The sequence below is a fragment of the Oryctolagus cuniculus genome, chromosome 18 (genome assembly GCF_964237555.1).
Source record: "Oryctolagus cuniculus chromosome 18, mOryCun1.1, whole genome shotgun sequence".
Taxonomy (NCBI): domain Eukaryota; kingdom Metazoa; phylum Chordata; class Mammalia; order Lagomorpha; family Leporidae; genus Oryctolagus; species Oryctolagus cuniculus.
In genome coordinates this window covers 4250922-4277453 of record NC_091449.1, presented here as the reverse complement: position 1 = coordinate 4277453, position 26532 = coordinate 4250922, and the positions used below count along the sequence as shown (strand labels likewise).

General features: G+C 65.3%; 2 protein-coding genes across 7 annotated transcripts; one reads left to right on the top strand and one right to left on the bottom strand.

Annotated features, from left to right (window-relative positions):
• The first annotated feature begins 10757 nt into the window (after positions 1-10757).
• Positions 10758-12620, top strand: LENG9 (leukocyte receptor cluster member 9). Its single transcript, XM_070062017.1, has one exon. The coding sequence runs from the start codon at positions 10877-10879 to the stop codon at positions 12494-12496; it is 1620 nt and encodes a 539-aa protein (XP_069918118.1). The 5' UTR covers positions 10758-10876; the 3' UTR covers positions 12497-12620.
• Positions 12533-22463, bottom strand: LENG8 (leukocyte receptor cluster member 8). Of its 6 annotated transcripts, XM_070061845.1 has the most exons (16): positions 22329-22462; positions 20771-20860; positions 20254-20425; positions 19903-19998; positions 19457-19567; positions 18533-18785; positions 18168-18309; positions 17769-17972; positions 17337-17615; positions 17050-17190; positions 16681-16966; positions 16292-16393; positions 16140-16208; positions 15912-16041; positions 15141-15348; positions 12533-13700 (listed from the first exon to the last, which is right to left on the bottom strand). In XM_070061845.1, exons 2-16 carry the CDS (start codon positions 20806-20808, stop codon positions 13538-13540), a joined length of 2394 nt encoding a protein of 797 aa, XP_069917946.1. In that variant the 5' UTR covers positions 20809-20860; positions 22329-22462; the 3' UTR covers positions 12533-13537.
• Between the last annotated feature and the right edge of the window lie 4069 nt (positions 22464-26532).

Below are 26532 nucleotides of genomic sequence, written 5' to 3'. Positions count from 1 at the left end.
CCGTGCATACGCACGCTGAAGCGGTGCCAAGGCACACCAACGACACGCACCTGGTCCTTGGACGAGATGGACGGACCGCTCCCTCCCGATCTCAGAATTGAAGGTACCTGAGAAACGCCAAGAAAGCGCTACCTCCTGCACTGCACTGCCGTTCTTGCTCTCCAGTTCCAAGGGGCGCTCTTTCCAGCACGCGGAAAGGAACTAGAAACAGGACGACTTGGCTGAACGCCACCATTTGTAGAAGTTCAAAATCTCTCCGAAATACAACCGAGAGGCAGAAAGGAAGAGAAAGGCACAGACGTACGTCCTGGCAGTCACAAAGTCACCTTTTTAATCTTTGGAAGTAACCCCTGCATAGTCGCTAACTAAATTGCTAATTGCTACGTAAAACAAAGTGTGTTTGGTTAATAGTTGTGAGTTTTGAAAACACACACAAGCCAAGTAAAACCACAGATTACAGACTTTTTTAGAGATTGTCGCTCCCCCTCTTCATGGAGGAACGACACAGGACCCTGCGTTGTTCTTTCGTCTGCTCGGCCCTTCCCGGGTTTGCTGCTGGTTCTTCCCAGTTTGGCTACCATCCCTTCCACCTCCGTGGAAGGGTGGTTCCCCCTGCCACTTTCCCCACTTCCGCGGGGGAGCAGCACACCGCCGGCCGGCTCTCTCGGGGGCTGCTCAGATGTTATCCGGATGTTCCCCTTAGATGTTCCTGGTGCATGTTGTCTCTCTCCTCCTTTATAGTCCTCTTCCACCAATCCCAACTCTGCTACCCACACGCCGAGTACGCTGCTCTCCTCCAATCAGGAGCAGGATCAGCTCCTGCAGGTCATCACTCAAGTTGGCGAGAGGTAGCTGCGTAGAAGTTGTTTACTCCTCTCCCAGCGCCATATTGTGGGAGAGCAGATGCATAGAATAAGTCTTAATTCCAGTAACTTAGTCTAGTCCAAGTTGCTCCCCACAGAGATGATGTTACCTTTGAAACTGCAGTGGAAAAACTTATGAAAATGTGCTATCATACAAATGAACCACGCAACTATACAAACGTGGAACAAATATTGCAAGAAAACAGATGTGAATAAGTCCCAAGGAAATGCAGACAAGCCACCATCCTGCATGCGGCACCTCGACACTCCAATCATTTGACCAACAATGTATGTGCGGATAAGCAATGTACTCTCTAACCCCGCTATGGCGGGGAAGGCACAAAAGAGGTGTCGGGCACCCTGGACGGGGAGGCTCAGGGATCCTCGGGAAAGTCGCCTGCTCCCTGGTCTTCCTAAGCCCAGTCCTGACCATGGTGGGTGGGGAGGGATATCTTTCACGACAAATGTTCTAGTCCTTAACCACGTGGCTTTCTACTTAAAATGTCCACGCACCCTGTGCGTTTCCTGCTGGAGTGCCACGGTCACAGAGCACGCATACAAAAGGGGGCACCCTCCCCTCCAGATTAAAGCTTGGGCGCGTGGGGTCCCCTCCTTGCCAGAGGTGAGGTGACAGTGTCTGCGCGGGGACTTGAGATAATCCCAGGAAACCATCGGCGAAGTGTTCGGATTACTGAAAGCTACTTAGAGCTGTTATTTGTGGTTAACCAATTGACAGAAAAAGAGAGGGACAGAGATAGCAATGGAGACAGCGCTTATGAGAACCAGGGAAAACAGGGCTGAGCTGCTTGGGAGAGACCAGCTGCGAATGGCATGTGTGGCTGGGACCTGGGGCCAAAGACATGAGAAAAGGAAGGTGAGCATAGGCCAGGCTGTGCTTCCGGTCAGCCTTGGGGCTGTGCCTCCCAAATCATTATTTTCCAATTTCGAGAACTCGGCACAAAAGGCAACACAAAAAGAACTTTCTCTCCGTCTCTCCCTCTCAAATAGTCTTAAATAAATAAATAAATAAATACAAGAACCAACATGGTCAAACAGTCCCAGTGCTAGAAGTGAGCCTGGAGGAAGTGGAGACACATGTTACTCATAGGCTGCCCGAGCACCTAACGTCTGTGTCAGGATTCTTGCTACATCAGATGTGCCAGAAAAAAAATGAAAAACTGCCAAAGAACTTGCCTATATCGAGTCAACTTGCTGTTATAAGAAAGATGGACGTGGGGCCAGGGCTGTGGCGTAGCAAGTAATGCTGCCACCTGCAGTGCCAGCATCCCATATGGGCACCAGTTCAAGCCCAGGCTTCTCCACTTCCAGTCCAGCTCTCCGCTATGGCCTGGGAAAGCAGGGGAAGATGGCCCTGCACCCACGTGGGAGACCTGGAAGAAGCTCTGGCTCCTGGCTTCAGATTGGCCCAGCTTCAGAAATTGTGGCCATTTGGGGAGTGAACCAGTGGGTAGAAGTCTCTCTCTCTCTCTGCCTCTACCTCTATCTATAACTCTGCCTTTCAAATAAATAAGTACATCTTTTTTAAAAAGATGGACATTATGCAGCAATAAATAACAAGTAAAATATTAATATTTTGGAGCTAGCTCTGTGGTGTAGTGGGTAAAGCTGCCGCCCACAGTGCCAGCATCCCCTATGGGCACCGGTTCTAGTCCCAGCTGCTCCACTTCCAATCCAGCTCTCTGCTATGCCCTGGGAAAGCAGTAGAAGATGCCCAAGTCCTAGGGCCCCTGCACCTGCATGGGAGACCTGGAGGAAGCTCCTGGCTCCTGGCTTCGGATCAGCTCAGCTCTGGCCGTTGCTGTCATCTGGGGCGTGAACCAGCAGATGGAAGACTTTTCTCTCTCCCTCTCTCTCTCTGCCTCTGTCTCTCTGTAACTCTGCCTTTCAAATAAATAAATCTTAAAAAATATGTAATAATAAATGTTAGCATGATAAGTGCACATGCATGTGTGCACACACACACATACACAATACTTCTCTGGAGAGCCGTCACTTACACAGTGAGTGTGGGGTTTCCTTTTGGGGTGATGGAATGTCCTGGAACCAGAAAAACTTGATGGTTGCATGAGACTGAATGCACTAAGTGCCATGGAGCTGTGTAGTTTTAAGTGGTTAATGGTTAATTCCACTTTATGTGAACTTCACCACAACAAAGAAAAGCCGATGTGATATGTGCCGGCAGGCAGCAAAGGCCGGGCGTGTTCTGTGGTGTGTTATTGCTCTCACAGCACACACACACAGCACAATGCTCCACACCCATGCCAAGCCAGCAGTGTATCTCTGCCTGCTCCCTCTCCACCTGCTCCAATGCAGAGGAGAAATGACCTCCCCTGGACAGCAATAACCCAAGGTCCCTCTGGGCCTTGTCTATGCCTCCTGCTGACCCTGGCTCCTTCTCTGATGTCCCCAGGATAATTCTCATGATTTAGAAACCTTCCTGTCTGTTGGTGGGGACCCTGCCCTAGGACAGTGTCTACTGGGGCTGCTGTCCATAGTGCTGGTGGGGAGTTAACACCCAACCCTAGTTCAGCACCATGGCCAGAGTCCACCATTTCCTGGTCTCTCCGTGGCCAAGTTTGGGGTTCCCATCTTTGCTCCTCTGACAAAGGGTCTCCCTTAGGCTCTAATAAACAATATCTAGCCAGATCATAGCATCCATCAGATGCTAGGCTAAGGGGTGCCCACAGCTAACCTGGATCCAAACTCCCCACACACCCCACAGGCTCTGAACAGAGCTCAGCGGCTCAGGGTGTTTGCTCCTGTCTCGGTCTATTCTCTGTGGCACAGACTGGGTAAGTTATAAAGAGAAGAGGTTTACTTTGGCACACGGTTGTGGTTCAAGGCCGAGGCACTGCACCTGGTGATGGTCGTGCTGCCGGCAGACCCCCAAGGGAGCTCAGGACACCACACAGTAAGAGACAGGGAGTAGGAGAGATCTACCCAAGCTGGCTTTCAGACAGACCCACTCTGGAAATGACCCATTAATCCATTAGCCTGTCGATCCCATGAGCAGATCAATCCACCCAGATCACCTTGGAAGATCCCTGCTGGTCCCCTTCTATCTCCTAATGAGAATATAAGGAGACAAAAACCCCTGCCTTGACAGGATCCGCAGGTGATGCCAGAAGCCCGGGGCTCCTGAAACGCAAGTCATTGAATTTCCCCAAGGGAGAGGGAAGGCTTCTCAGGAATGACAGCTTCTCGGATGATCCCAGGAGGAGAAACAGGCGGCTCAGGGAGGGAGGGCAGAGAGCGCCCCTTACGCGCAAGGGCTTGGCGGGTTTGGGGCAGGAGTGGCGGGGCTTCCAACAGGAGGGAAAACTGAGGAAGACGGTGCCAGAGTGATCTGCTGGGTCTTAGGTGTTAAGCGAGGTTTCTGCCATTTTCCATGGGAGGGCTGAGCATTGGGAGGGAGATACCCCAGTGCTGCTGTGACAGAGGTCCCAACAGTGAGCGCCACACAGAATCCACTCCACACGGGATACCTGCTGGATACACGCTGGCATCCCAGGGCACGTGGGTTTCATCCTGTGGGCACCAGGGGGCTCTGGACACGATCTGAGCCAAACACGCTCAGGTCCAGCTATAGAGAAAAGCATGTCTGGAGCAAATAGTGGGCCAGGGGCTCAGAGAAGTGCTGGCCAAGGGTCCGGGTGGGAGAGGCTTGGGCCTGGTTAAGGGCAGATGGCACTGAGAAAGAGAGGAGGACGTGGTCAGAGGCAGAAGCAGAAAAGACTTCATGACCATCCAGGAGGGAAGAAGCCAAGTGTGGCTGGCCCACTCCAGGCAGAATACCCAGGAGGCCATGCGAGGGGACACTGGACACTGACTTCCATTATGGACGTGGTCAGTAGCACATTCTTCAAGGGAAGAATCAGAGCAGGTGGACAGAGGAGGAGCGAGGGCGGAGAGAGCCCAGGGAGGAGGAGGCAGGAAGGGGCGGAGTCTCCACAAGCACCTGGGGTGGACACCCACACTTTTGGCCACCCGTCTATACTTGCTGAGTCTACACCTTGCAAGCTCACCTCCCCAGCGCCCCCTGCAGGAAAGGTGCGGGCTGCAACCTGCATCTCTCAATGAGAATGTACGCAGTGAGGCGTCTGTGGACGTTCGTGCCCTGGAGAACTAAACCCCACACAGAATCCCTCGGGACAGAAGCACTGAGGCCCAGTTCTCAAACGCACCTGTGGCAAATTCCTCCTGCCATGCCCCTGGCACCAGCACAGAGCAGCTGAGTGTCCCAGCCCCGCGGGGGCAGCACTGGCACCCCCAGAGCAGTTCTGAGTACTAGCCCGCCTGCCCCTCCCCCCACATACCTGAGTCTCTGGTCTCACAGGGAGTTCTCCCAGTCCTCTCAGATGCTCACCTCCCAAATCGTCCTAATTGATTCGTACTAGTTGGGTGCCCTCGGTAGTTTATCTCTCACTGAAGCCTCACAACAAATCCTTAGGAGTTTTCTCACTTTACAGATGGGAAGGCTGAGGCTAAGCTGGATGGTGACCAGCCTGGGGTCACTCAGCCAGGACTTGGACAGGCAGGATTCTGGGGCCCCCTCCACCATCCACAGCCAGGAGCCTGAGGCTCGTGGCACGGGGGCTGGAGTTCCCCTCTGCCTCCTCGGCTGCTCCTGCCACCAGCGACACTCCCTGCCCTCACTGCACCTGCCGTGGGCTCCCAGGAACTTTTCCTGATGGGACTGGACTGGGGTGGGGTGCGTGGAGGGGGGAAGCCCAGATGGCCCAGCGCCCAGGAAGCAGGAAGGAGCAAGGAACCAGGGCACCAGCCAGCGCTCACTGTCCTCTCCCTGCCCCTCCTCACTCCCTCCCCTCCTCTCTCGCCCACTTTGCAACGCTGGGTGAGCCCCACACTCAGCGACCTCTTTCTTGGCCTCTTCCTCGACTCCTTGGGGCTACTGGGGAAAAGCCCTTGGCCGTCGCTCACTGCAGCTTCTGGCCATCAGCTCAGGGTGGGGTCACAGTGAGGACTGCACCATGGCCAGCTTGCAGCAAGTGCTCAGCGCCCTGCGGACCTGGGCTGGGGCCCAGCCAGCGTCCCCTCCCTCCCAGCCCTGCTGACCTGAAGCTTGGTCCCACCCGCTCCAGCCTCCCACGTTGCTGGGGCCCACCCCAAAGAGGTGGGGCTGTCCGGCAGTCCCTGGGCTAAACCCTCCTCAAGACCCAGGCTGGCCAGCGTGGGTGCTACTGCCTACTGGTGGCTATTCCAAATCAAGGCAACCAAAGTTAAGTACAATTAAAATGTCAGCTCCTCCATCCCACTAGCCACACTGGAGGTGATCGACAGCCATGGTGAGTGTGGTGTTGCACCCTAGACTCCCACCATTCCAGCACATTCTAGTGGGCTAGTCCCTGTCTTCTCTGCCCCACACATGTCTCCCTGGTACCCCTCCATCTCTGTGGAGGCCAGCCAGCCTGACTTCAAACCCCACAACTCAGGCACTAGCTAAACTGCCACGCGTACACTCCTGTGCCTGTTTCCCCACTGTAGCAGGGGAATAACCCTGACTCCCACACCCTCCTGCAGAGGGGGGGTTCTCTGGAGAGGGCTTCCGGTAGGTCCTGGAACACTGGAGCCCTTGACGAATGCTATCGCCCAATGCTGAGACAGGCTCAGCGCCTTTGAAAATCTGTGAGTAGCAACAACAAAGCCAAAACAGCACAGAAGCAAGGCTGGACTCCCAACCGCCCCAGCCCATGGCAGGTGGGCCTTTAGTGTGGCACGGCTCTTTGAGCAGTGTCTGCCGTGCTGGCTCTCCGCAGGGCAGATTCTCCCACCCAGGGGTGTTGGGCCGATGGCTGTGCCCCACCCCCACGCTGAAATGCTCTCTCTGGTGATGGGGGTGGGGCTCCTAAGGAGACCCCAGAAAGACCCCCTGCCATTCGCACTGTGAGCAGACCCCGCCAGAAGACAGCTGTCCACAGGAGGCAGCCCTGGCCAGACCCCGAATCTGCCAAAGCCTCCATCTCTGCCCAGCCCCAGCACGGCCAGAGACAAATCCTGCTGCTCCCAGGCCCCAGGGGGCTCTGGGGCGCGCCTGCGTGGGTGGGGCGGGTTCTGTGCCGCCCAGCCCTGGTGGCCCAGCCCAGGTGGGCAAGCGCACGCCCAAACCAACCCCAGGGCACGTGAGGAGGCCACCGGAGCCTTGTGAACCCCCCTCCTCCCTTCACAGGGAGGAAGTCTCCTTGTATCATTTGTTTCAAGCCAAGTTCCTTTAAAACAACATGGTATCAATGTGGGCAGAACCAAAAGAAACAAAGCTGCTCTCCCGCCCACCCTTGCACACAGCCCCGGGAGCCCCCTTCACAGGGGCTGCCTGAGCCACCGGCACCCAACCCCGCCCCTGGGCCCCCAGTCAGGGAACCAGTGCCTCCCTGCGCTGGACTCCAGCCAGCCAGCATCTGTGCTCAGGCACACCTGGCCTGAACCCCGACCGCACGAAGGGGCTGTGCATCGCCCCAGGCTTCAGTGAAAACCAATCCCACACCCCCTCTCCCGCCTCCAGTGACCCCCCAACCCCTCTAACGCTTCCAGTGACCCCCAACCCCCCTCCTGCCTCCAGTGACCCCCAACCCCTCTCCCGCCTCCAGTGACCCCCACCCCCTCTCCCGCCTCCAGTGACCCCCACCCCCTCTCCCGCCTCCAGTGACCCCCAACCCCTCTAACGCCTCCAGTGACCCCAACCCCTCTCCTGCCTCCAGTGATCCCCCCACCCCCTCTCCTGCCTCCAGTGACCCCCACCCCCTCTCCTGTCCTCAGGGACTCCCTCACCCCCTCTCCTGCCTCCATTGACCCCCATATCCCCTCCTGCTCTCTATGACCCCCACCCCCTCTCTTGCCTCCAGTGTCCTCCCACCCCCTCTCCCGCCTCAAGTGACTCCCCACCCCCTCTCCCATCCTCAGGGACTCCCTCACCCCCTCTCCTGCCCTCTGTGACCCCCACCCCCTCTCCTGCCTCTGTGACTCCCCCCTCTCCTACCCTCTGTGAGCCCCACCCCCCTCCTGCCTCTGTGACCCCCACCCCCTCTCCTGCCTCCAGTGACCCCCGCACCCCCCCTCCTGCTCTCTGTGACCCCCACCCCCTCTCTTGCCTCCAGTGACCTCCCACCTCCTCTCCTGCCTCTGTGACTCCCCCACCCCCTCTCCTGCCCTCAGTGACTCCCCCCTACCCCTTCTTCTGTTCTCGCAGACGGTGAGCTTTGTCCCAGGCCTCTGTCCCCCCCGCACTTCCCTCTGGAACTGATGACTTACCTGTGGGGTCCACATCAAATGAGCCTGGACAATGGTCTCTCCTTCCAAATGATGACAAATTTCAAATGGGCGTCTGTCCGGCATTAAACGGCCTGGCCCTTCTGCGAGTGGGACCAGGGCTGGACCCCTGCTGCACCGCCATTCCGCCCCTGACCTGGAGGTCACTGTGAGGGGCACAGTGCCCCCACCCCTGGGAGTCCCGGGAGCACTCTGCCACACCGCAAGGTGGCTGCACACGCAGTCGAGGCTGTGAGCCTCACTCAGCCTCGGTTTCCAGCTGCCACGTGGAGTCCAAGCTTACTGGACAGGACCGCCACCCCCGCGCTGTCCGCCACGCTCCTCAGCTCTGCGTGGATGTCAACATGCGTGTGCGCGGCCCCCACACACGCTGCCGTGTGACTGAACCTGGAAGACAGCAGAGAAGCCGGCTCGCAGGGCTGCACGGGGCGTGAAGCCGGCACGGGCTCCATCTCTGGGCTGGGGAGACAGCGTGGAGGGTCTCCTTTCACATCAGTCACAAGTACTTAAGAGAGACTGCAACTTGCAGACACCGTGCGCTCTGGGTGCTGAGTCCAGCCCGGGGCCCGCCTGGCTCCCGGCCAGCAAGGTCCAACACATGTGCTGACCCGGCGGCTCCCGGGCCAGACTGAAGCTCCGCCCCATCCAGCCCCGCCCTCTGCACGGCCGGTCCACCCAGCCCAGCCCCGAGCCCCGGCTTTCCCAGCTTCCGATCCTAGAGGTGAACTCTGAAGGGCTAGGAAGGCTGGGGGGCCTGTGCTTTTGCCCTCGCAGCCTGGGGGACTCCGCGTTCCTGGGTGCCTGGTGCCCCATGGGCCCCTGAGAGGGGCTCACACTGAGGTCACCCCCACACAGGGAAGGAACCGGCCAGGGGGCTGGTGCTGTGGCGTAGCGGGTAAAGCCACCACCTGCAGTGCTGGCATCCCATATGGGCGCTGGTTCGAGTCCCAGCTGCTCCACTTCTGATCTAGCCTGGGAAGGCAGTGGACGATGGCCCAAGTCCTTGGGCCCCTGCACCCGCGTGGGAGACCTGGAAGAAGCTCCTGGCTCCTGACTTTGGATCGGTGCAGCTCCGGCCATTTGGGGAGTGAACCATCGGATGGAAGACCTTTCTCTCTCTCTGGCTCTGGCTCTCTTCCTCTCTGTGTAACTCTTTAAAATAAATAAATAAATCTTAAAAAGAAAGACATCTACACATACACAGATCTTTTAAAAAGTTTATGGAAAATGCGTATTAGGAAAAGCTACACATGGATTTCAAAATTCTTTTGCACCAGAATTAACTTACCTGTAAAGCAAGTTAGTTAGTTAGTTAGCTATTTCACTTTATTTTAAAGGCAGAGAAACAGTGAGAGCGCTCCACCTTTCACCCGCTGGTTCACTCCCCACGCGCCCCCAACATCCGGAGCACAGCGCAGGTGTCCCGCGTGTGCGGCGGGGCCCAAGCCAGCTGGAAGCCGGGTGGGCAGCTGGGACCCGGGCACTGCGACGGGGACGCCCCGAGCCACTGATGTCGCCCCACGCGCGGCCTAGGGGCCATCCCCACGGGCGTCTCCCACCTCCCAGGCCAGGGAGTGGGTCGGCCACGCCCCTGCCCAGCCCAGTGTCCGGCACGGCCTTCCGGACCCACCGCGGCGCACGCTCGTGGCAACGGCGGCCCGAGGTCACCAGCGAGCGAGCCCAGCGCTGCACAAGACGACCATGAAGCACAGGAGAAGCCACGGAGCCCGCGCCCCGGCCTGGGGCAAGCCGCGCCGGCACGCTCCGCCGCCGTCTGGGAGGCGTCCCCGCGCGACAGCGCAGAGCCCCGGCCGCCGGGGACGCTCGCGCCGGTCCGGGCCTCGCGGCTCTCCACAGACGCGGGGAAGCCGGGCTCGCGGGCGTGCGCGGGCAGCCCGTGCGTGCGCGTGCCTGAGGGCGTGCGTCTGCGCGCGCGCCCCGGCCGCCGCTCCACTCCGTCCGTCTGGGGGTGCGCCCCGGGGGTTCGTGAGGGACGATGCGGCCGCCCGGCCCGCAGAGACGCTCAGAGCTTTGCTGGTCAGGGCGTGATCAGGGCGTAGCCAGTTGGTGCCCTCCCTGAGGGCGTGGCCAGGCCGGCGGGGGCGTGGTCACACGGTGGTTCTCCTGGGGGCGTGGTCATGTGGTGGTCCAACCGAGGGCGCGGCCAGGCGGCAGCGGCGTGGCTACACAGTGAAGTCTCGGATGCTGGCCCAGCGCCGCCCTGGGCCGCACGGGGTCCCGGGTTCGCACTGCGGGCTGGACGCCTGGGGCCAGCCGAGGACTATGTCCCGCCGGCCTCCTGCCCGGTGCAGCTCACGGGGAAAAGCCAAGAACTCTGGCCTGGCTGGGGAGGGCGGCGAGTAGACTTACCTGGGCAGGTTAACGTCCCCCGCCCCGCAGGCCGGGACGGGCGGGGCGCACAGGTGAACGCCTGAGTGGGGGCGGGGCGCACGTAAAACAGCAGGGTTGGGGCGGGGCCAGGCTGGGGCGGCCCCCAGGGGGCGGGGCGCGCATACGCCACTGGGAACGAGGCGGGGCCCAGCTGGGGCGGCCCCCAGGGGGCGGGGCTGTCATCGGTGCGCCCCAGGGGGCGGGGCGCGGGGACAGCCCTGGGGCGGAGGACCCGGGCGGCGCAGGCGGCTCCTCCGCGAGGGGCCGACGGGGTCAGAGTCCCGCGAGCGCCCGGACGGCCTGCGCGCGCCAGCACCATGGCGGCGGCCTCCGCCGAGCCCGCGCCGCCCGCCTGCCGCTTCTTCCTGGAGGGCCGCTGCCGCTTCGGCGCCCGCTGCCGCCAGCCGCACCCCGGCGCGCCGGCGCCGCCCAGCCGCGAGCCGCAGGCCGGGGCCGAGGCTGGGGCCAAGAAGCCGCCCATGCGCACGGCCGCGGCCGTCGTCCAGCGCATCCGCTGGGACCCGCGCCTCGACCCCGCTGACTTCACGGTGGGCTACGCCGACCGCTTTCTGGGCGTGCGCGAGGAGCCCTTCACTGCCTTCTGCTGGGACGAGCCGCTGGCCGCGCTCGGGCCGGGCGTGCTGGCCGTGCCGCAGCACCGCGTGCGCTACTTCCGCTTCCGCGGCCGCACCGTGTGGGACCGCGCCTCGCGCACCGACCTGGTGTTCGGGTCCGGCGCGGCGGCCGGCCGCGGGCCCACCATCCTCGACGCGCTAGACGCCGGCGGGGACGAGCGTGAAGGCGGGGACGCCCAGGACGGCGGGAGCGCGCAACAGGACACGGACGCCCAGGACAGTGGGGACGCGCAACAGGACACAGACGCCCCGGACGGCGGGGGCGCGCAACAGGACACGGACGCCCCGGACGGCGGGGGCGCGCAACAGGACGCGGACGCCCCGGACGGCGCGAGCGGGCACGAAGACGGGGACGAGCGCGAAGGCACAGACGCCCAGGACGGCGGGGGCGTGCGGCAGAACACGGACGCCCAAGACGGCGGGGACGCGCACGGAGGCACGGCTGCCCAAGACGGCGGGGGCGCGCGTGCGGCCCTGAACAAACAGGGGAACGCCGCTGGGCCCGCGGGACCGGAGGCCCAGGTTGCCCAGGGTGGAGGGAGTAGAAAGCCAGCCTGGACAGCGCTCTGGGAGTGCGGGCCGGGCAGGGTTCACGACCCCGGAACCCAAGCTCAGACACCGAGCGCGGAGCTCCCAGGCCTGGAGGAGACGCAGGCCCCGGCGGCCCGGGGGTGGGGTTCGGAGGCCTGGCTCATGGACGTCGGAGACACCGGTGTGGCTAGTGCAGCAGCGCCTCGTCAGCCCCGCCCCACGCACTTCGTGGCCCTCATGGTGACCGAGCCCGGGCTACAGGACGCGGTGGCCAAGGCCCAGCAGCAGCTGCTCCAAGTGGCCCCGTCCTGCGCCCCGTTCCTGGTGCCCACACAGGCCCTGCACCTGACCGTGGCCCTGCTGCGACTGGTGGGCACGGGGGAGGAGGCGGCAGCGACGGGCGCTCTGAGGCGGGCGCTGGCAGCCCCAGGCCTTCAGGCACCGCCACAGCTGACTTTTGGCGACCCGGTGCTCCTGGGCCACCATGTGCTCTGTGCCCTGCCCGACCCCCCTCTGGACAGCATGGCGCAAGCTCTGAGCCGGAGGCTGGAGGCCGACGGGCTTCGGGTACTGCAGCCTCCGGGGGGCCTGCGCCCCCACCTCACCCTAGCCAAGGTGCCCAGGGGGTGCAGCGCCCGCCTCCCGCTCGTGGGGCCCGGCTGCAGCCTGAGCCGGGAGCTGTGGAGCCGGCCCCTGCGGACACTCTGCCTGTGCCGCATGGGCAGGGCGGGGGGCGCCTACCAGCCCCTGGCTGAGATCCCCCTCGGCTGACCTGGGGGGCCCTCACACTGGAAGGGGCAAAGCGCGCTCTCTCTCTTTCTCTTTAATTTGGTTTCTCTCAAGCTTCCAAACGGTGTGCAGCGCTCCAAGGGAAGAATGGAGGGGGGGTGGGGGGGGAGGCGGAGGCGGCGGCGGCCGTCCGGAGGAGGCAGCCCGGTTTGCAAGCTCGCGCCTCCGTTACATGGCGGAAGAGGGAGGGAGGGCCAAAAGAAAGGGGAGGGAGAAGAAAAAACAACTGAAATCAACACACACATAAAGAAAGAGAAGGAAACATGACGTGAGCGGTGATCCATGGAGGGGGGGGAGCCGCTTTACCTGTGCTGAACCGAGGGAGGGGGGGAGGGAGGGGAGGGAGAAATCAGAAGAGACATTGGGGCGGGGGAGGGGGACACGGAGACAACTTAATACAACTTGAGACGAGGCGGCCCGGCCGGCGAGCTCCCGCGATGGCCTCCGGGGTCCTCCGTGCGCGGCGACGGTGACGGTGGCGGCGGCGGTGGCGGCAGCGGCGTTTCTGGGGTGGGGGCGAGGGTGGGGCACAGTCTCTACGCAGCTCCCCTCACCCCAAACGCTGAGGCCCCGGAGGGCTGGCAACAAGAGTCTGTGACGAGGCGGGCGGTGGGCTGGTTTGCGGGCGCCCCCGCCGAGCGGGCCGGGCTGGACGGCCTGTCTTCTTCCCGCTGGCCCCCCGGCGTGGGACGGGCCGGGCGACGGCCGCGTGCCGGAGTGCAGCTCGAGAAAGAGAGAGAGAAAACACTGAGACAGCATTAGTGGAGGCCGAAGGCGGGCAGCGGCCTGCAGACCACACCCGCCCGCCGCCCGCCCTCCTCCCGCAACCCCACCCCTGGAGGCAAAAAATAAAAACGTAGAAAAAATCTCTGTACAGACGCCCCGAGGCGGGGCGGGGCAGCCGCTCATCCTGGAGCCTGCGCCCCACGACTTAATTTACAACCCAAGTCCATGGCTCAAAAGCAAAATCTGCGGGGTGGCGCTGGGGGGCCGTGCCCGCCCCCGCCCCGCGCCGGTGTGTGCTCAGAAGGCGGACAGCTGCGCCAGGCTGAGGCGGCAGTCGATGCTGGAGTTGTCGGGGCCCGTGTAGGCCAGGCCCAGGGGCTCTAGGAAGGCCTGGCAGGCGGCCTCGCCCTCGAAGGCCAGCTCGGCCTGCAGGTAGGAGACAGGCAGCGCAGGGCGGAAGCTACGGAGACAAGAGGAGAACGTGATGAGGCGGGCAGGAGCGGGGGAGGGCCCCACCGGCAGGGATGGGCGCCCCCCATTCGGGCCCCCCGGGACTCAGCACACTGTGCTCTGCTGCCCAGCCACCCCACCTCCCCACCTCGGGGCTCGGGGGGGCCCGGGGTGGGGCTGGCGGCCCCAGTCCCCAGCTGTGCCCCCCCTCGCCCTCACTTACCTGCGCAGGGGGCCAGGAGGAAAGGGGGCGGGCAGGGGACGGCGGGTCTGGATGCTCACTCGCCAGGGGCTGGGCAGCAGCAGTTCCCTGAGCTGCCGCTAACTCGGGTTCCTGGCCTACGATGGCACATGGCCACCCGGCCCAGGACTCGGGGGTGGCCGTGCACCCGCCGGCAAAGCCCAGGCTTCGCCGTGGCCCTGGGACAGGAGGGCCCACTCCCACCCTGCCCACGCCAGCCTCTGGGCCCCAGCAGGAGTGGTCACAGGCACGCCCCAAGTGGAAGGGCGCTGGGAGAGCACGGTCCAGGACGGACCAGGACTCCACCACAGGGGACACTCGTGGCTGTGTGGCCGGCCAAGGCAGCCGCACACAAAGGAGGCACGCGGAAGGCCGTGTACTGGTGGCCCCAACCCTGGCTCTGTGTCTCCCAGGCGAGATCCTGCACGGCGGCTCTAGGCCATGCTGTGGCTCCCTAATCCCTTCCTGGAAAGGCCAGGCCAGCCAGCTGGCATTCAGGGGCCCCCGGAGCAGCCACCAGCCTCTGGCCAGGGCTGCTAACCTCAGCAAACCACAGGCAGGCCAGCGGACTCTGCATGGACACGGTGTCACCTCCCCAGCTGAGACAACAGAAGTGTGTCCTGACATTGCCCGGCGTCCCCGGGGCTGACAACCCTGGCTCTCAACAGGAGTCACGCCTTTCCACCCGGCCCCCGAGGCCCCACCCCAGACACCAAAGCCCAGTGAACACAGGTCGGGCTCAGTGGGCGGGGCCCGGCCCATCACTGGCCATCCCCACTGCCCGCGGTGTGGCTGGCCCGCATCCCATCCATGTCCCTACACTTTTCTGGCACTCTCACAGGGAGAGGGAACAGGGCCTGGCCCCATGGGACCAGAAGCAGCCGGGAGCAGGGGTCGCCTGGTCTGGTTTCTCTCTAGAGTGGGGGTTAGCCATAGGCTGCATGAGACCGGGCAGATCTCACAGGGAAGACAACACAGCAGGTGCAGGCTGCCCGGAACAGGAGGAAGGGAGGGGCAGACAAGTGGGGGAGGGGGCCCAGGACGCAGGAGGCGGGCGTCCAGAGGCCCACGTGGAAGGAAGCGGTGAGGAGGGAGAGCTGACAGAGCAGCGGGGAGGCCAGCGGGCCAGGAGTCGTCAACGACAGGTTCGGGGGACCAGAGGCCGCGGGGCCACGAGGGCAGAGGGCAGGAGGGCGCAGTGCCACATACGTTTTGATCATTGCCTTGAGGGCAGCTTTGCGCTCCCGGTCTGCAAACTTGTCCACCAGGTAGCCAGACATACAGGGCGCGCGGCCGTGGAGCCGGAAGAAGCGGTGATAATTGCCCAGGGCCCAGGCTGCCCGCAGCGCCAGGGCGTGAGCCACGCAAGGGTCTGCCTTCAGCTCCCGCGTGAGGTACGCCAGCTCCGTGGTGATGTCTGCGCCAGGACAGAGGGGGCGCAGCTCAGCAGGGCTCGCCTGGGCCCTGCACGCACAGACACCCCCCCCACACACACAGACACACTGGGCCCAAGACAAAGGAAGCGCAGCTAGCCGGGCTCGCCCTGGGCCCTGCGTGCACCCACAAACACTGGGCCAGGCTCGCCCTGGGCCCTGCGTGCACCCACACACACACACTGGGCCGGGCTCGCCCTGGGCCCTGCGGGCACCCACACACACACACACTGGGCCGGGCTCGCCCTGGGCCCTGCGGGCACCCACACACACACACTGGGCCGGGCTCGCCCTGGGCCCTGCGGGCACCCACACACACACACTGGGCCGGGCTCGCCCTGGGCCCTGCGGGCACATGCACACAGACACACAGACACACAAGCACACACCGCACACAAGCATGTGCATGCACACCCAACACACACATGTGCACACATACCCCACACACCACAGACACCGCACACACACACACACCACACCCGTCATACACACACACAACCACACACACCAGTCTCCCACACACCCTGTCCAGGGCCGCGCCTCTCACCTCCTGAGTTCTTGGTGAAGATGTAGTAGAGGATCCGGTAGGCCGTGAACTCACCCACGTTGCCCGGCAGGTTCTCTGCGTACAGCGACTTGAGCTGTGTCTGGCACTGGTTAAACTCTTCGTGGTCACCCTGGAGGGCAGGGGCGTGGAGGGGCACGGGCAGCAGCTGAGGCCACAGCAGCGCAGGGGCCGCAGCAGCGCAGGGGCAGGCCCGTACCGCCAGCTCACCTTCTCCAAGGCAATGCGGGCGTGGGTCTCGTACACTTCTACCGTGAACTCGGTGCGGACGCCTTGCACCTGGGGCAGGGGAGAGCGCGTGGGTGAGGCCGAGCGGTGCAGGGGTAGGACGGCCGCCGCCAGCCGCTGGGCCCCTGCCTCACCGTCAGGTCCTGCCGGATGGACTTCATCTGCTCGCAGGCAAACGCGTAGTCCTGCTTCTCCTTCCAGTGCGCCTTGACCATGCACAGCGACTTCTTCAGGACCTGGGAGGGGCCCACGACAGCTCAGGCGGCAGCTTCAGGGGAGGGCGGGCACCCGCGCGTGGCACACTCCCACACAAACCCACAGAAGGACAACTGCGACCCCACAGCTGAGTGTGCATCACACGGGAACCCCCTCGCAGGCAGGCAGGCCAGGACCGGAGGGAACAGGTGACCCTGCAATTCGGCGGCACCCCAGCTGCAGGAAGCCAGGCACGTGGCTGCCCCCCGCCACCTCTGTGACTCCAGGGGCTACATGCCTCAGGCCAGGCCCGCGCCCCCCCACTCACCGCCACAGGGCGCACGGTGGAAGGGTCCGGGGCACAGGTGAGTCGCAGGTAGTGCTTGGTGATGTCGGGGCACGTGCCCACGATCTGCAGCTCCTGCCAGTCGGGGTCGGCCCCGCCGCTCTCCAGGCTGCCCATCTGCAGCACCAGGGGCTCCAGGCGCAGGCGGCGCGAGTGCCCGTGCTGAAAGCGCGCCGCGCGCCTCTGCTTCTTCAGCTCCCGCTCCGGGTCCTCACACTCCAGCGCGGCCATCTTTTTGCGGCTGCGCTTGGTGGGCGCAAGGTCGTGCCTGGGAGGAAGGCAAGCGGGTGAGGGGCAGGCACGGCCAGCTGCCCCTTGCCTCTGCCCCCCAGCCCTCCTCTGCAGGCTCACCTCTTCCCACGCTGCGCCCGGCCTCGGCCCCGGTCCATGTGGGCGCCCCGCCCGCCCCGGCCCTTGGCGGGTGGGTTCCTGCGGCCCACAGGGTGGCACTCGTTCCCCGAGTAGGAGCTGTCGGAGTCTGAGTGGGAGTCGCTGGGGGAGAAGTCGGAGGTCAGGCCCGCTGCGCACCCCCAGCCCGCCGGGAGACCTCCCACTTTCTGCGGAAGTGGCGGGCCAGGAACCGGGCGGGAGGAGCGGGAGTCCGAGGTCAGGCCCGCACACCCCGGGAGCCCCCGTACCTTCTGCGGAAGTGGCGGGCCGGGGAGCGGGAGGAGGAGCGGGAGCGGGAGTCCGTGCTGGAGGAGGAGCTGTTGTCCTTCATGAACACGTTGCGGTTGCCGAACTTGGCGAAGCTGCTGCCCCGGGGCCGGCCAGCGCCCCCAGCCCCCGGGGTCCCTCGCTGGGCCTGGGCACCCCCGCCCCTTGCCGCTGAGCCTGCCCCGCGGGGAGGGTGAAGGCTGCTAGGGGCTTCCCACCGCTTCTTCTTGGGGCTCTCAGCCACAGGCTCCCGCGTCAGCCTGAGGACACAGCAGGGCGGGGCGTCACCAGGCCGGCAGCACCTGCAGGAGCCCCGCCCACCGCACCAGCAGCCCTGTACCCAGGGTCCCCACCCAGGAAGCCCCCTTGGGGCCCTCCCTGGCCTCGGCCCCCGCTGGAGCTGCGGCACTCACCCTGGCAGCGGCTCGCGGCTCCAGTCGATGGTGTAGGCCGAGCCGTCCTGCAGCCGGGCCTGCAGCACCTCCTTGAGCAGCTTCTCCGTGCGGTCCTTGTCCTCCTCCGACTCGCAGGCGGTGAAGCAGCGCTCCACGTACTCCTTCATGTCCTGTGGCCAGTCGTCGGGCTTCCCGGACAGGCCGCCCCGGGCGGCGGGCCCGCTGCGGGCCAGAGCGGTCATGCACTCAGTGGGGGCCGACCCGTGCCAAAGCACCCAGGTGGCCGCGGCTCTGTCTCAGCGCGCACAGGGACGCGGGGAGGACCCTCTCCCGTCCCCACAGCGGGGCTCGAGGTGGGAAGCCGGCTGCTGGGCTGCAGCCGACCCGAGGGCCTGCGGGGGGCGGGCGGGGCGTCACCTGTGGTTCTGAGCTTTCTCAGGGCTGGGCTGGGGGCCGAAGCCGCTGTGCTGGGCCTCGGCGCTGGAGCCGAAGCTCTGGTTGGTGACGGCAAACGGCCGCTTCTGGATGTTGAACTTGAGGCCTCCAGTCCCAGGGGCTGCTGTAAGGGCAGCAGGAGCTAAGATCAGCCGCGCACACCCACATGCATGCGCACACGCACGCACACGCATGGGGCGGGGGGCTCCTGGGAAACGCAGAATGGACCCTGCGAGGACGGGCGGAAGGCCAAGAGCAGGACAGCCTCCCTGCGCCAAGCGCAGCGCCAGAGCAGCTCAGCCCGGCACGCCGCTGTGTCGCCCCTGCCTCCCTGGTCGCCAACTCACGCTTCATGCGGTTCCACAGCTGCTGCCCCTTCTTGGGCTTGGCTGGCTCCGTGTAGTTGTGTGGCCCATAGGCCTGGCCCACGGCGGGCCCCGCCTGGCTGTGCTGTGTGGTGGGGGCTGTGCCGGGCTGAGGGCCGCTGCTCAAGGCGTGCGCCCCATGCGAGGGGTTGGAGGGCTGCGGGGGCTGGGCGGCCGGCAGCTGCTGCGGTGGGGCCTGGTAGCCCATGCTCTCCTCTAGGCCGGGGACCGGAGGCTGCAGGAGGAAGCAGGCACTCAATGCGGGGGAGGCCCTGCTGCTGCCCTGTGCCCACAGCCCTCAGCGCCCAGCTCGCCTGGCCTTCCCAGGGACCCCTTCCGCACCCTGGGCAGCGCGGAGGGCCACGCGCTGAGAAGGCTCAGGCCAGGGACTGGGCAACTCCCCCACGGCCGGCTGCACCTTAGCAGCCACCCACAGCACGCCACACTGGCGGTGTCATGTCAAGACACACACGTGACCACCGACGCTCAGTGAAGCGACAGCGAGGCTGCCGCCCCCCCCACCGTAGCTGAGAAACAGACAGCTACTGGCCTAAGTCGGACTGGGTGTGCCTGTGTGTGCGTGCACGCCTGGCCCAGACCAGTCTACTGGCCTCCGGTGTCAGCTCCACTCTCCTCCGAGCTGCACGCCAGCCGGCTCACACGCGTGCACAGTGTGCAGGGCAAACAGGAGACGGGCTGCCCCATGACCTCTCTCTAACACCTCAGCCCTGGCCTTGCCCGAGCCCTAAATCCACCCTGGGCCCAAGAACGTCACTTTGTGCCCTCATTCCCGGACTGGGCGGTGCTCGGCCAGACAACACGGGCCCCGAGCAGCTGCATCATGCGGGCGACTCCTCACCACCAGTCCGCTCCAAACGCACGGGGCGGGGCGCGGCTGCGGGTTACCTGGTTCAGAGCCCCTTGGTGCTGGGGGGCTGACGGCTGCTGGGGTGTGGCTGAGCCATAGGAGCTGCCCATCCCATACTGCGAGGGGGAGCCGTAGCTCTGGTACATGCTCTGCCAAGGGAGGGAGGGGAGGCATCAGGGGCCGCGCGAGCCGCCCCGCGCTCCCGCTCGGGGCCGTGCACAGCCCAGGTCCTCCGCTATCCCTCGCCCCTCGGGCGTTTTCTCGCCTCTCTCAAATCCCCTCGGGCGTTTTCAAGAAAAAAAAGAAACAGAGAAGCCTCGTCACCCCACGGGGGACGCTCCGACAACCGCTCGGGTGCAGCTCTCCTGACAGCAGGAGAGCACAGAAGGGAGCGCGCAGCCCGCGCCTCCCCGAGGGCTGCACTCAGACCACGCACACACGCCGCCGGGCCGGGCCCGCGGGCGGCAGCGCCGGGCGCACTCACCATGGGGTAGTAGTAGCCGTAGGGGTAGGCGTAGCTGTACTGCTGGTACCACTGGTAGTAGTGCTGCTGCTGCAGGGCCTCCGCCTGCGCCACGTACTGCGGAGACAGGGCCGGCGGCGTGAGCCCGCGGCCGCCAGGGCGGCCTCTCTAGGGCGGAGACCCTGCCAAGGCCGGCACCAAGCCCATCCTGTCGGGAGCGCCCAGGGCCCTGCCCAGCACCGCGTCTCGGCTGGATGCTTCCCGCTCGTCAGACTCTGTGACGTACCCCAGAGCGCTATCAGGACCCCAAGCCCTGGCTCCCCCACAGCAAGCCCCCGCGGGGGGTCCCCAGCCCCTGTGCGGCCTTCTCACTTGCGCGCTGGTCACAGGCCCATTGCTGCTGGCCTTGGAGCTGCCGGCGGCCCCCGCCTTGCTGATGCTGGCCAGGGCCTGGCGAGCCTTCTCCCACTCCGGGTTCTCGTGCATGGGGGCCTCCATGCCATTCTCGCGGCCTGCCCCCGCCACCATGCTGTACTGCGAGGACCTGCGGAGAAGCGACCCGCGTCAGCACACAGGGGCCGAGGCAGGGGCAACAGCCGGATCCTGACCCCTGCGTGGGGGACAGAGACCGCCCGGGGAGGGGCCACCCAGGCCCAGCACGCGCAGGCCAGGGTGAGCCGTGCCGAGGACAGACACGGGCAGCCCGCACAGGCGGCGGGTTACCGTGGTCTTGGGAACACGGGACTCAGTACCGAGCACTGGAGGCCGCTTCCCAGTTATGGCGGCCTGCGTGACTCTCAGCTCCGTGACAGGAGACGGCCCCTCTCCTCACGGCACGCACACAGCGGGGCGGCCACCCCGCCCCACCTGCCCCTCCAGCCCCACTGACCAATCCGTGCCACGCTGGTCACCCACGTTGGCCGCCATCTGGACCTTGGGGCACGAGGGGTGGACCTCGGGAGCCAGACTGCTTCACTGTCTGTGAGGAGAAGCACAAGTCAGGGAGATGAGGGAGCGGGAGCCTGTCCGGGGACAAGCGGCAGAGCAGACGCGGGCAGCGCGGCTGTGGAGTGGGGGCTGCGTGAGCGCCGCGCAGGAGGCAACAACGTGGACACAGGGAAGCCAGCGAGACCCCCCCCCCGAGTCTGAGGGCCACCTGGGGGCTGTCAAGGGGCGAGGGAGCAGGGAACCCCAGTTCCGGAGGCAGACACTGGAACGAGCAGAGGCTGAGAGCGCTGAGGGGAGGGGCGGGCACCGGGAGCGCCTGGACTCAGGGGCCACGGCACGGGGCACCTCCCCGCCTCACCCCCAGCGCGGAGGGACCCTGTGTAAGGAAATCCGGCCTTACAGAAACCTAGACTGACTTCAGAAGGACCCGCTGAGGAGGGAGAGGAGACCAGCTGGGGGAAGGTGTCCGAGAACCAGGGGTAGGCCTGGGTGAGAGCTGGCGTCCCCCAAGCTGGCGGTCAGGAGGTAAGGCTTTGGGGCTGCCTGGCCAGGTCCAGGACATCTTCATGAAGTGAGGTGAAGGGGGCCGGCACCGTGGCACAGCAGATAAAGCCGCCGCCTGCAGTGCCAGCATCCCATGTGGGCGTGGGTTCGAGTCCCGGCTGCTCCACTTCCCATCCAGCTCTCTGCTATGGCCTGGGAAAGCAGCAGAAGATGGCCCAAGCGCTTGGGCCCCTGCACTCGCGTGGGAGACCCAGAAAAAGCTCCTGGCTCCCGGCTTCGGATCAGTGCAGCTCCGGCCGTTGAGGCCATCTGGGGAGTGAGCCAGCGGGTGGAAGACCTCTCTCTCTACCTCTCAAGTAATTAAATCTTTAAAACAAAAGAGTGAGGTGGAGAACACATGGACGGAGGAGCCCAAACTCCCAGGGGCCTGAGAAGCCGGGATGGGGTCAAAGGTGAATCCGGCTGGGGAACCCAGAGGTCTCACAGGGGAGGGGTAAGCACGGGGCTCTGGGGCTGGGGGAAGCTCTAGGGCAGGGGAGACGGAGCCGGGGCCCCGCGGGGAGGCTGGGGCGGCCCGGGATCCGAGGCTCACCCGCCAGCCCCGCAAGGCAAGCGCGGGCGCCGGCTGCATCCAGAGGCCGCGCGGATCGCCACGCCGTGCCTGCGCGCCCCGTCGCCCGGAGGGCACCGCACTCGGGCCGCCGGTCGCCCGGACGACACCACCCCCACCCTAGAACCGCGAGGTCAATGGGCGCCGCCGAGCATTCCGAGGGAGGGGCGGGGAGCCGAGGCCCGCGGCGCACGCGCGCTGGCGGCCGGCCGCGCGCCCCCGACGCCGGGGCGCAGGCGCAGTGGCGGCCCCTGCTCCGCCACACCCTGGCGACGCTCGCGCACGACGTCCGTTGCTGCGACGGCCGAGGGCCTCGGGGCGGCGGGGCGTCTGTCCGAGGGGAGAGGCGGCTGCAGCCCACCCGCCCACCGCTCCCCATCCCTACCAGAGCCGTTCGCTCCCGAGATTCGTCTGCAACGGCCCAAGGCGATCCCACCACGGCCGCAACACCGCTCAGCGACCCGGCTGGCTCTTGTCTTCCTTGGGCTTCGACGTCCTGACCGCCGCGTCCTGACGTCACACGGAGGCCTGGCCCCGCCTCCATCGGCCCGGCACAGCCAATGGACGCCGCCAGCTTGACTTGAGCCCGCCCCCCCGCCTACGCGATGACGCGGCGAGCTTTTTAAGGTAAGCCGGAAGACGGGCCGGGGACGGTGGCCCGGAGGGGACAGGCGCGGCGCGTTTGGCCGCTCCCGCGCCCCGGCGCGCAGGCTTCTTTGCGTCAGCCATTGTTGTGACCGAGGTGGAGTGACGAGCCGGGAGAGGGGAAGGGACGCTACCCTGGTGGCGCATGCAGCCGGGATGGCGCACCCGGCGCCCGAGGAAGCCGGGCGTGGCGCGGCGTGGGGGTCCCGCGGCGGGCCGAGCGGGCTGTGGCGCCGGGCGCGGGCAGATCCCGAAGCACCAGCCACGTCCGGCACCGGAGCGCGGGCCCCGAGCGTGGCAGCTTCGCAGGTAACCTCGTGCGTGGGCCCCGCGGGGGGCGGGGGCGGCGATTCGCCGGTTGGCGACTCTTGGGAACCAGGTCTCGTCTCGCCGCGGGCCGACCACGGCCCCGCCGCGCACTGGGCTGCACTGCGGGTGTCGGCGGTTACTGCCAGCCCTGTCGGCCTGTGCCGGGTTTCTGCTTAGCCCATTTCCTTTCCCTCCCTCCGCTTCCTCCTTGCGCTTCCATCTTTTGCCTTTTTTTTTTTTTTTTTAAGATTTAGTTTGAGAGGCAGAGCTACAGAGAGGTCTTCCATCCGCTGGTTCGCGCCCCAAACGGCCACAGCACCCGGGCTGCGCCGATCCGAAGCCGGGAGCCAGGAGCTTCTCCCGGGTCTCCCAGGCGGGTGCAGCGTCCAGGGCCTGGACCGTCTTCTACTGCCTTCCCAGGCCACAGCAGAGCGCTGGATCGGGAGTGGAGCAGCCGGGGACCCGTGTCCATGTGGGACGCTGGCCCCGCCACGTTCTGCTTTGAACTTGCAAAGCAGCCACCTAGGCCGTATTTTTAGGAGTTTTAGGTTCACCACAACCCTGTGTAAGTAGAGTGCCCCCAGCGCCAGCATTCAGCCCGGCATGTGCCGCGGCGGCCAGCATGGCCCTGCACTGCCAGCTCCTGTTGCAGGGCGCGGGTCCCTGCAGATGCTGTGACAGGCCCCAGCCGGCTCACGTCGCCCGACGGGAATGCAGGACTGTTTTCACTCAGGAATGTGCACCTGGGGCCCTGGCCGCACCCCGAGGCCTGGTGTGGCCCAATGTGGCCCCGGCAGCACTCGTGGTCTGACGTGGCCCCTCCGTCCCCCTGGCCCCGGCAGCACTCGTGGTCTGACGTGGCCCCCTGTCCCCCTGGCCCTGGCAGCACTCGTGGTCTGACGTGGCCCCCTGTCCCCCTGGCCCCGGCAGCACTCATGGTCTGACGTGGCCCCTCCGTCCCCCTGGCCCCGGCAGTGGTCTGACGTGGCCCCTCCGCCCCCCTGGCCCCGGCAGCACTCCGTGGTCTGACGTGGCCCCTCCATCCCCCTGGCCCCGGCAGCACTCCGTGGTCCAACGTGGCCCAACGTGGCCCCTCCGTCCCCCTGGCCCCGGCAGCACTCCGTGGTCTGACGTGGCCCCCCCCGTCCCCCTGGCCCCGGCAGCACTCCGTGGTCTGACATGGCCCAACGTGGCCCCTCCGTCCCCCTGGCCCCGGCAGCACTCCGTGGTCTGACGTGGCCCCCCCCGTCCCCCTGGCCCCGGCAGCACTCCGTGGTCTGACATGGCCCAACGTGGCCCCTCCGTCCCCCTGGCCCCGGCAGCACTCGTGGTCTGACGTGGTCCCTCCGTCCCCCTGGCCCCGGCAGCACTCCGTGGTCTGACGTGGCCCCCTGTCCCCTTGGCCCGGCAGCACTCGGTGGTCTGACGTGGCCCCTCCGTCCCCCTGGCCCCAGCAGCACTCCGTGGTCCAACGTGGCCCAACGTGGCCCCCTGTCCCCCTGTCCCGGCAGCACTCCGTGGTCTGACGTGGCCCCCCCGTCCCCCTGGCCCCGGCAGCACTCCGTGGTCTGACATGGCCCAACGTGGCCCCTCCGTCCCCCTGGCCCCGGCAGCACTCCGTGGTCTGACGTGGCCCCTCCGTCCCCCTGGCCCCGGCAGCACTCTGTGGCCTGCCGTGCTCGGCTGCCCGCACTGCCGCCGGTGAACCCTCACCCTGTGTGCTGGCGCTGGGCCGGGGCTGAGTCACCAGGGCAGAAGCTTCCCACGCGGAGTCCCGAGAGCTTGCTTCTCCCCACGCCCGGTGAGGACAGCGTGGGGGGACCAAAGGTGGCCCTGCAGGCCGTGGTCTTGCACTCCTCGGCTGTGTGAGAACTACTCAGCCACGTACAGACTGCCCAGGGGAGGGCGCTGGCCTAGGGAACGCGCACCCTGGGAGACAGCAGTGGCGGCTTGGTCCCTGCCGCCCAGGTGCGAGGCCGGGTTTGAGTTCCAGCTCCTGGGTCAGCCCTGTGCAGCCGTCTGGGGAGCAAAGCAGCAGGCGGGCGCTCTCGATGCATTCCCTGCGGGTTTGTGAGGTGTGGTGAGGGCTGGAGGGCTTCAGCAGACGCACAGGTGCTCCTGGGAACCACGGAGGCTTTTCAGCTGCCCCGTGGGGTGCCGGCTGTCTCTGCATTCCTGAGCCCACGTCAAGAACAGCGGCTGCCCCCGAGCCCAGCAGGCGCTGTGATCTCGGCGTGGCCATGGGAATCCTCCCAGGGCGGAGCCTTGGGCGAGTGTTGCCCCAGACTGGCGCTGTGCCCGTGCCAAGGCCTGGGTGAGCGCAGGGCGGGCGGTGCTCCCTGGCCCCCTCCCTGGCAGAGCACCAGTCTCACGGTGCTGGGGCTGCAGGTCCGTGGTCTGGTGAGACCTGCTTCCTCTCCGGAGCCAGCTCCCATCTATCACCCGGGGCCAGGATTTCAGCATGGGGGGGGGCCGTCTTGTCCCGGGCACAGCCTTGAGTTCATTCCTCACCCTCCCGCCAATCCCCACGAACACTAGAGGCCCCTCCCCAATCTCCAGGCTCCCGCCTCGCAGCCCCTCTTCTCCCTGGCGCCCACGGCCTGCTCCCCTCCAGGTCCTCTCCTGCCCGGGACTCAGCCCCCACGGCGGCCTGTGTGTGCTGCTTTGGGTGTTTCTAGGAGAGTGACCCCAGCCCCTGCTTCTCCGCGTTAACTGGAAGTGTGAGTGAGTGTTAGAATAAAAGCCAGATCTCCCTTCTGCAGAAGCCCAGCCGCGTGGCCTTTCCAGGCCGTGGCGCCTCCAGCAGCTCCCAGCACGGGGGGGGGACAGTGTGAGGGCCGGCAGCACGGCGGGTGCCGAGCGCGCCAGGCAGCCCCAGCGCTGTGACAAACACGCGTGCACCCCCCACATGGCACAAGGTAGCCAGACACTTGGCATCAGCACAGCCCAGCCTCTGGGGCCACATGTGCTTTGGGATGGCAAAGGCATGACACCCCGATGCCCAGGTGGCCGTCTGAGGTCCCTCCTTAGCGTTCCGTGGAGACGGGGCGCCCAGCGGCCACGAAGCCCAGAGTGGCTGCTCCGTGAGGCGGGGACACTGTCCAGAGCTCCCTGGATTTGAACTTGAGCACTCAGGACCCCCGTGTGATGGGCATGGCGTGCAAGGCCCCAGCCCACCCTGGTCCCCTCTGCTGCCATTGTCTGCCACACCAGCTCTCCCACGAGCCCCTGCCCCCGCGGGCACTGAGCTGATAAAGGTGTCCTTGTCACACACAGCTCTGGACCAAGTGCTCAGGAGCCCCTGCTGCTCTCTGTAACCTGACTGCCCAGGGCGGGATGACCGGCGCGGCCTCCCGCGGCCCTGGCCAGCACGGTGGTGCCGCTCTGTGACGTGGGAGAGAGAGACTACAGTCGGCACAGGTTGCATCTTGTAATCGTCGGGGTCTGAACGCTTATCTGTGCGCGTTGGAATTTTTGCTTCATTGAGTTTTCATCGTGCTTGCTTTTAAACCAGTCTTTTCCTTAGTCTCCAGAAACTTTGGGGATTGCATTCTGTATTAAGAACAATATAGGAGGGGCTGGTGCTGTGGCCCAGTGGGTTAATGCCCTAGACTGAAGCACCGGCATCCTGTATG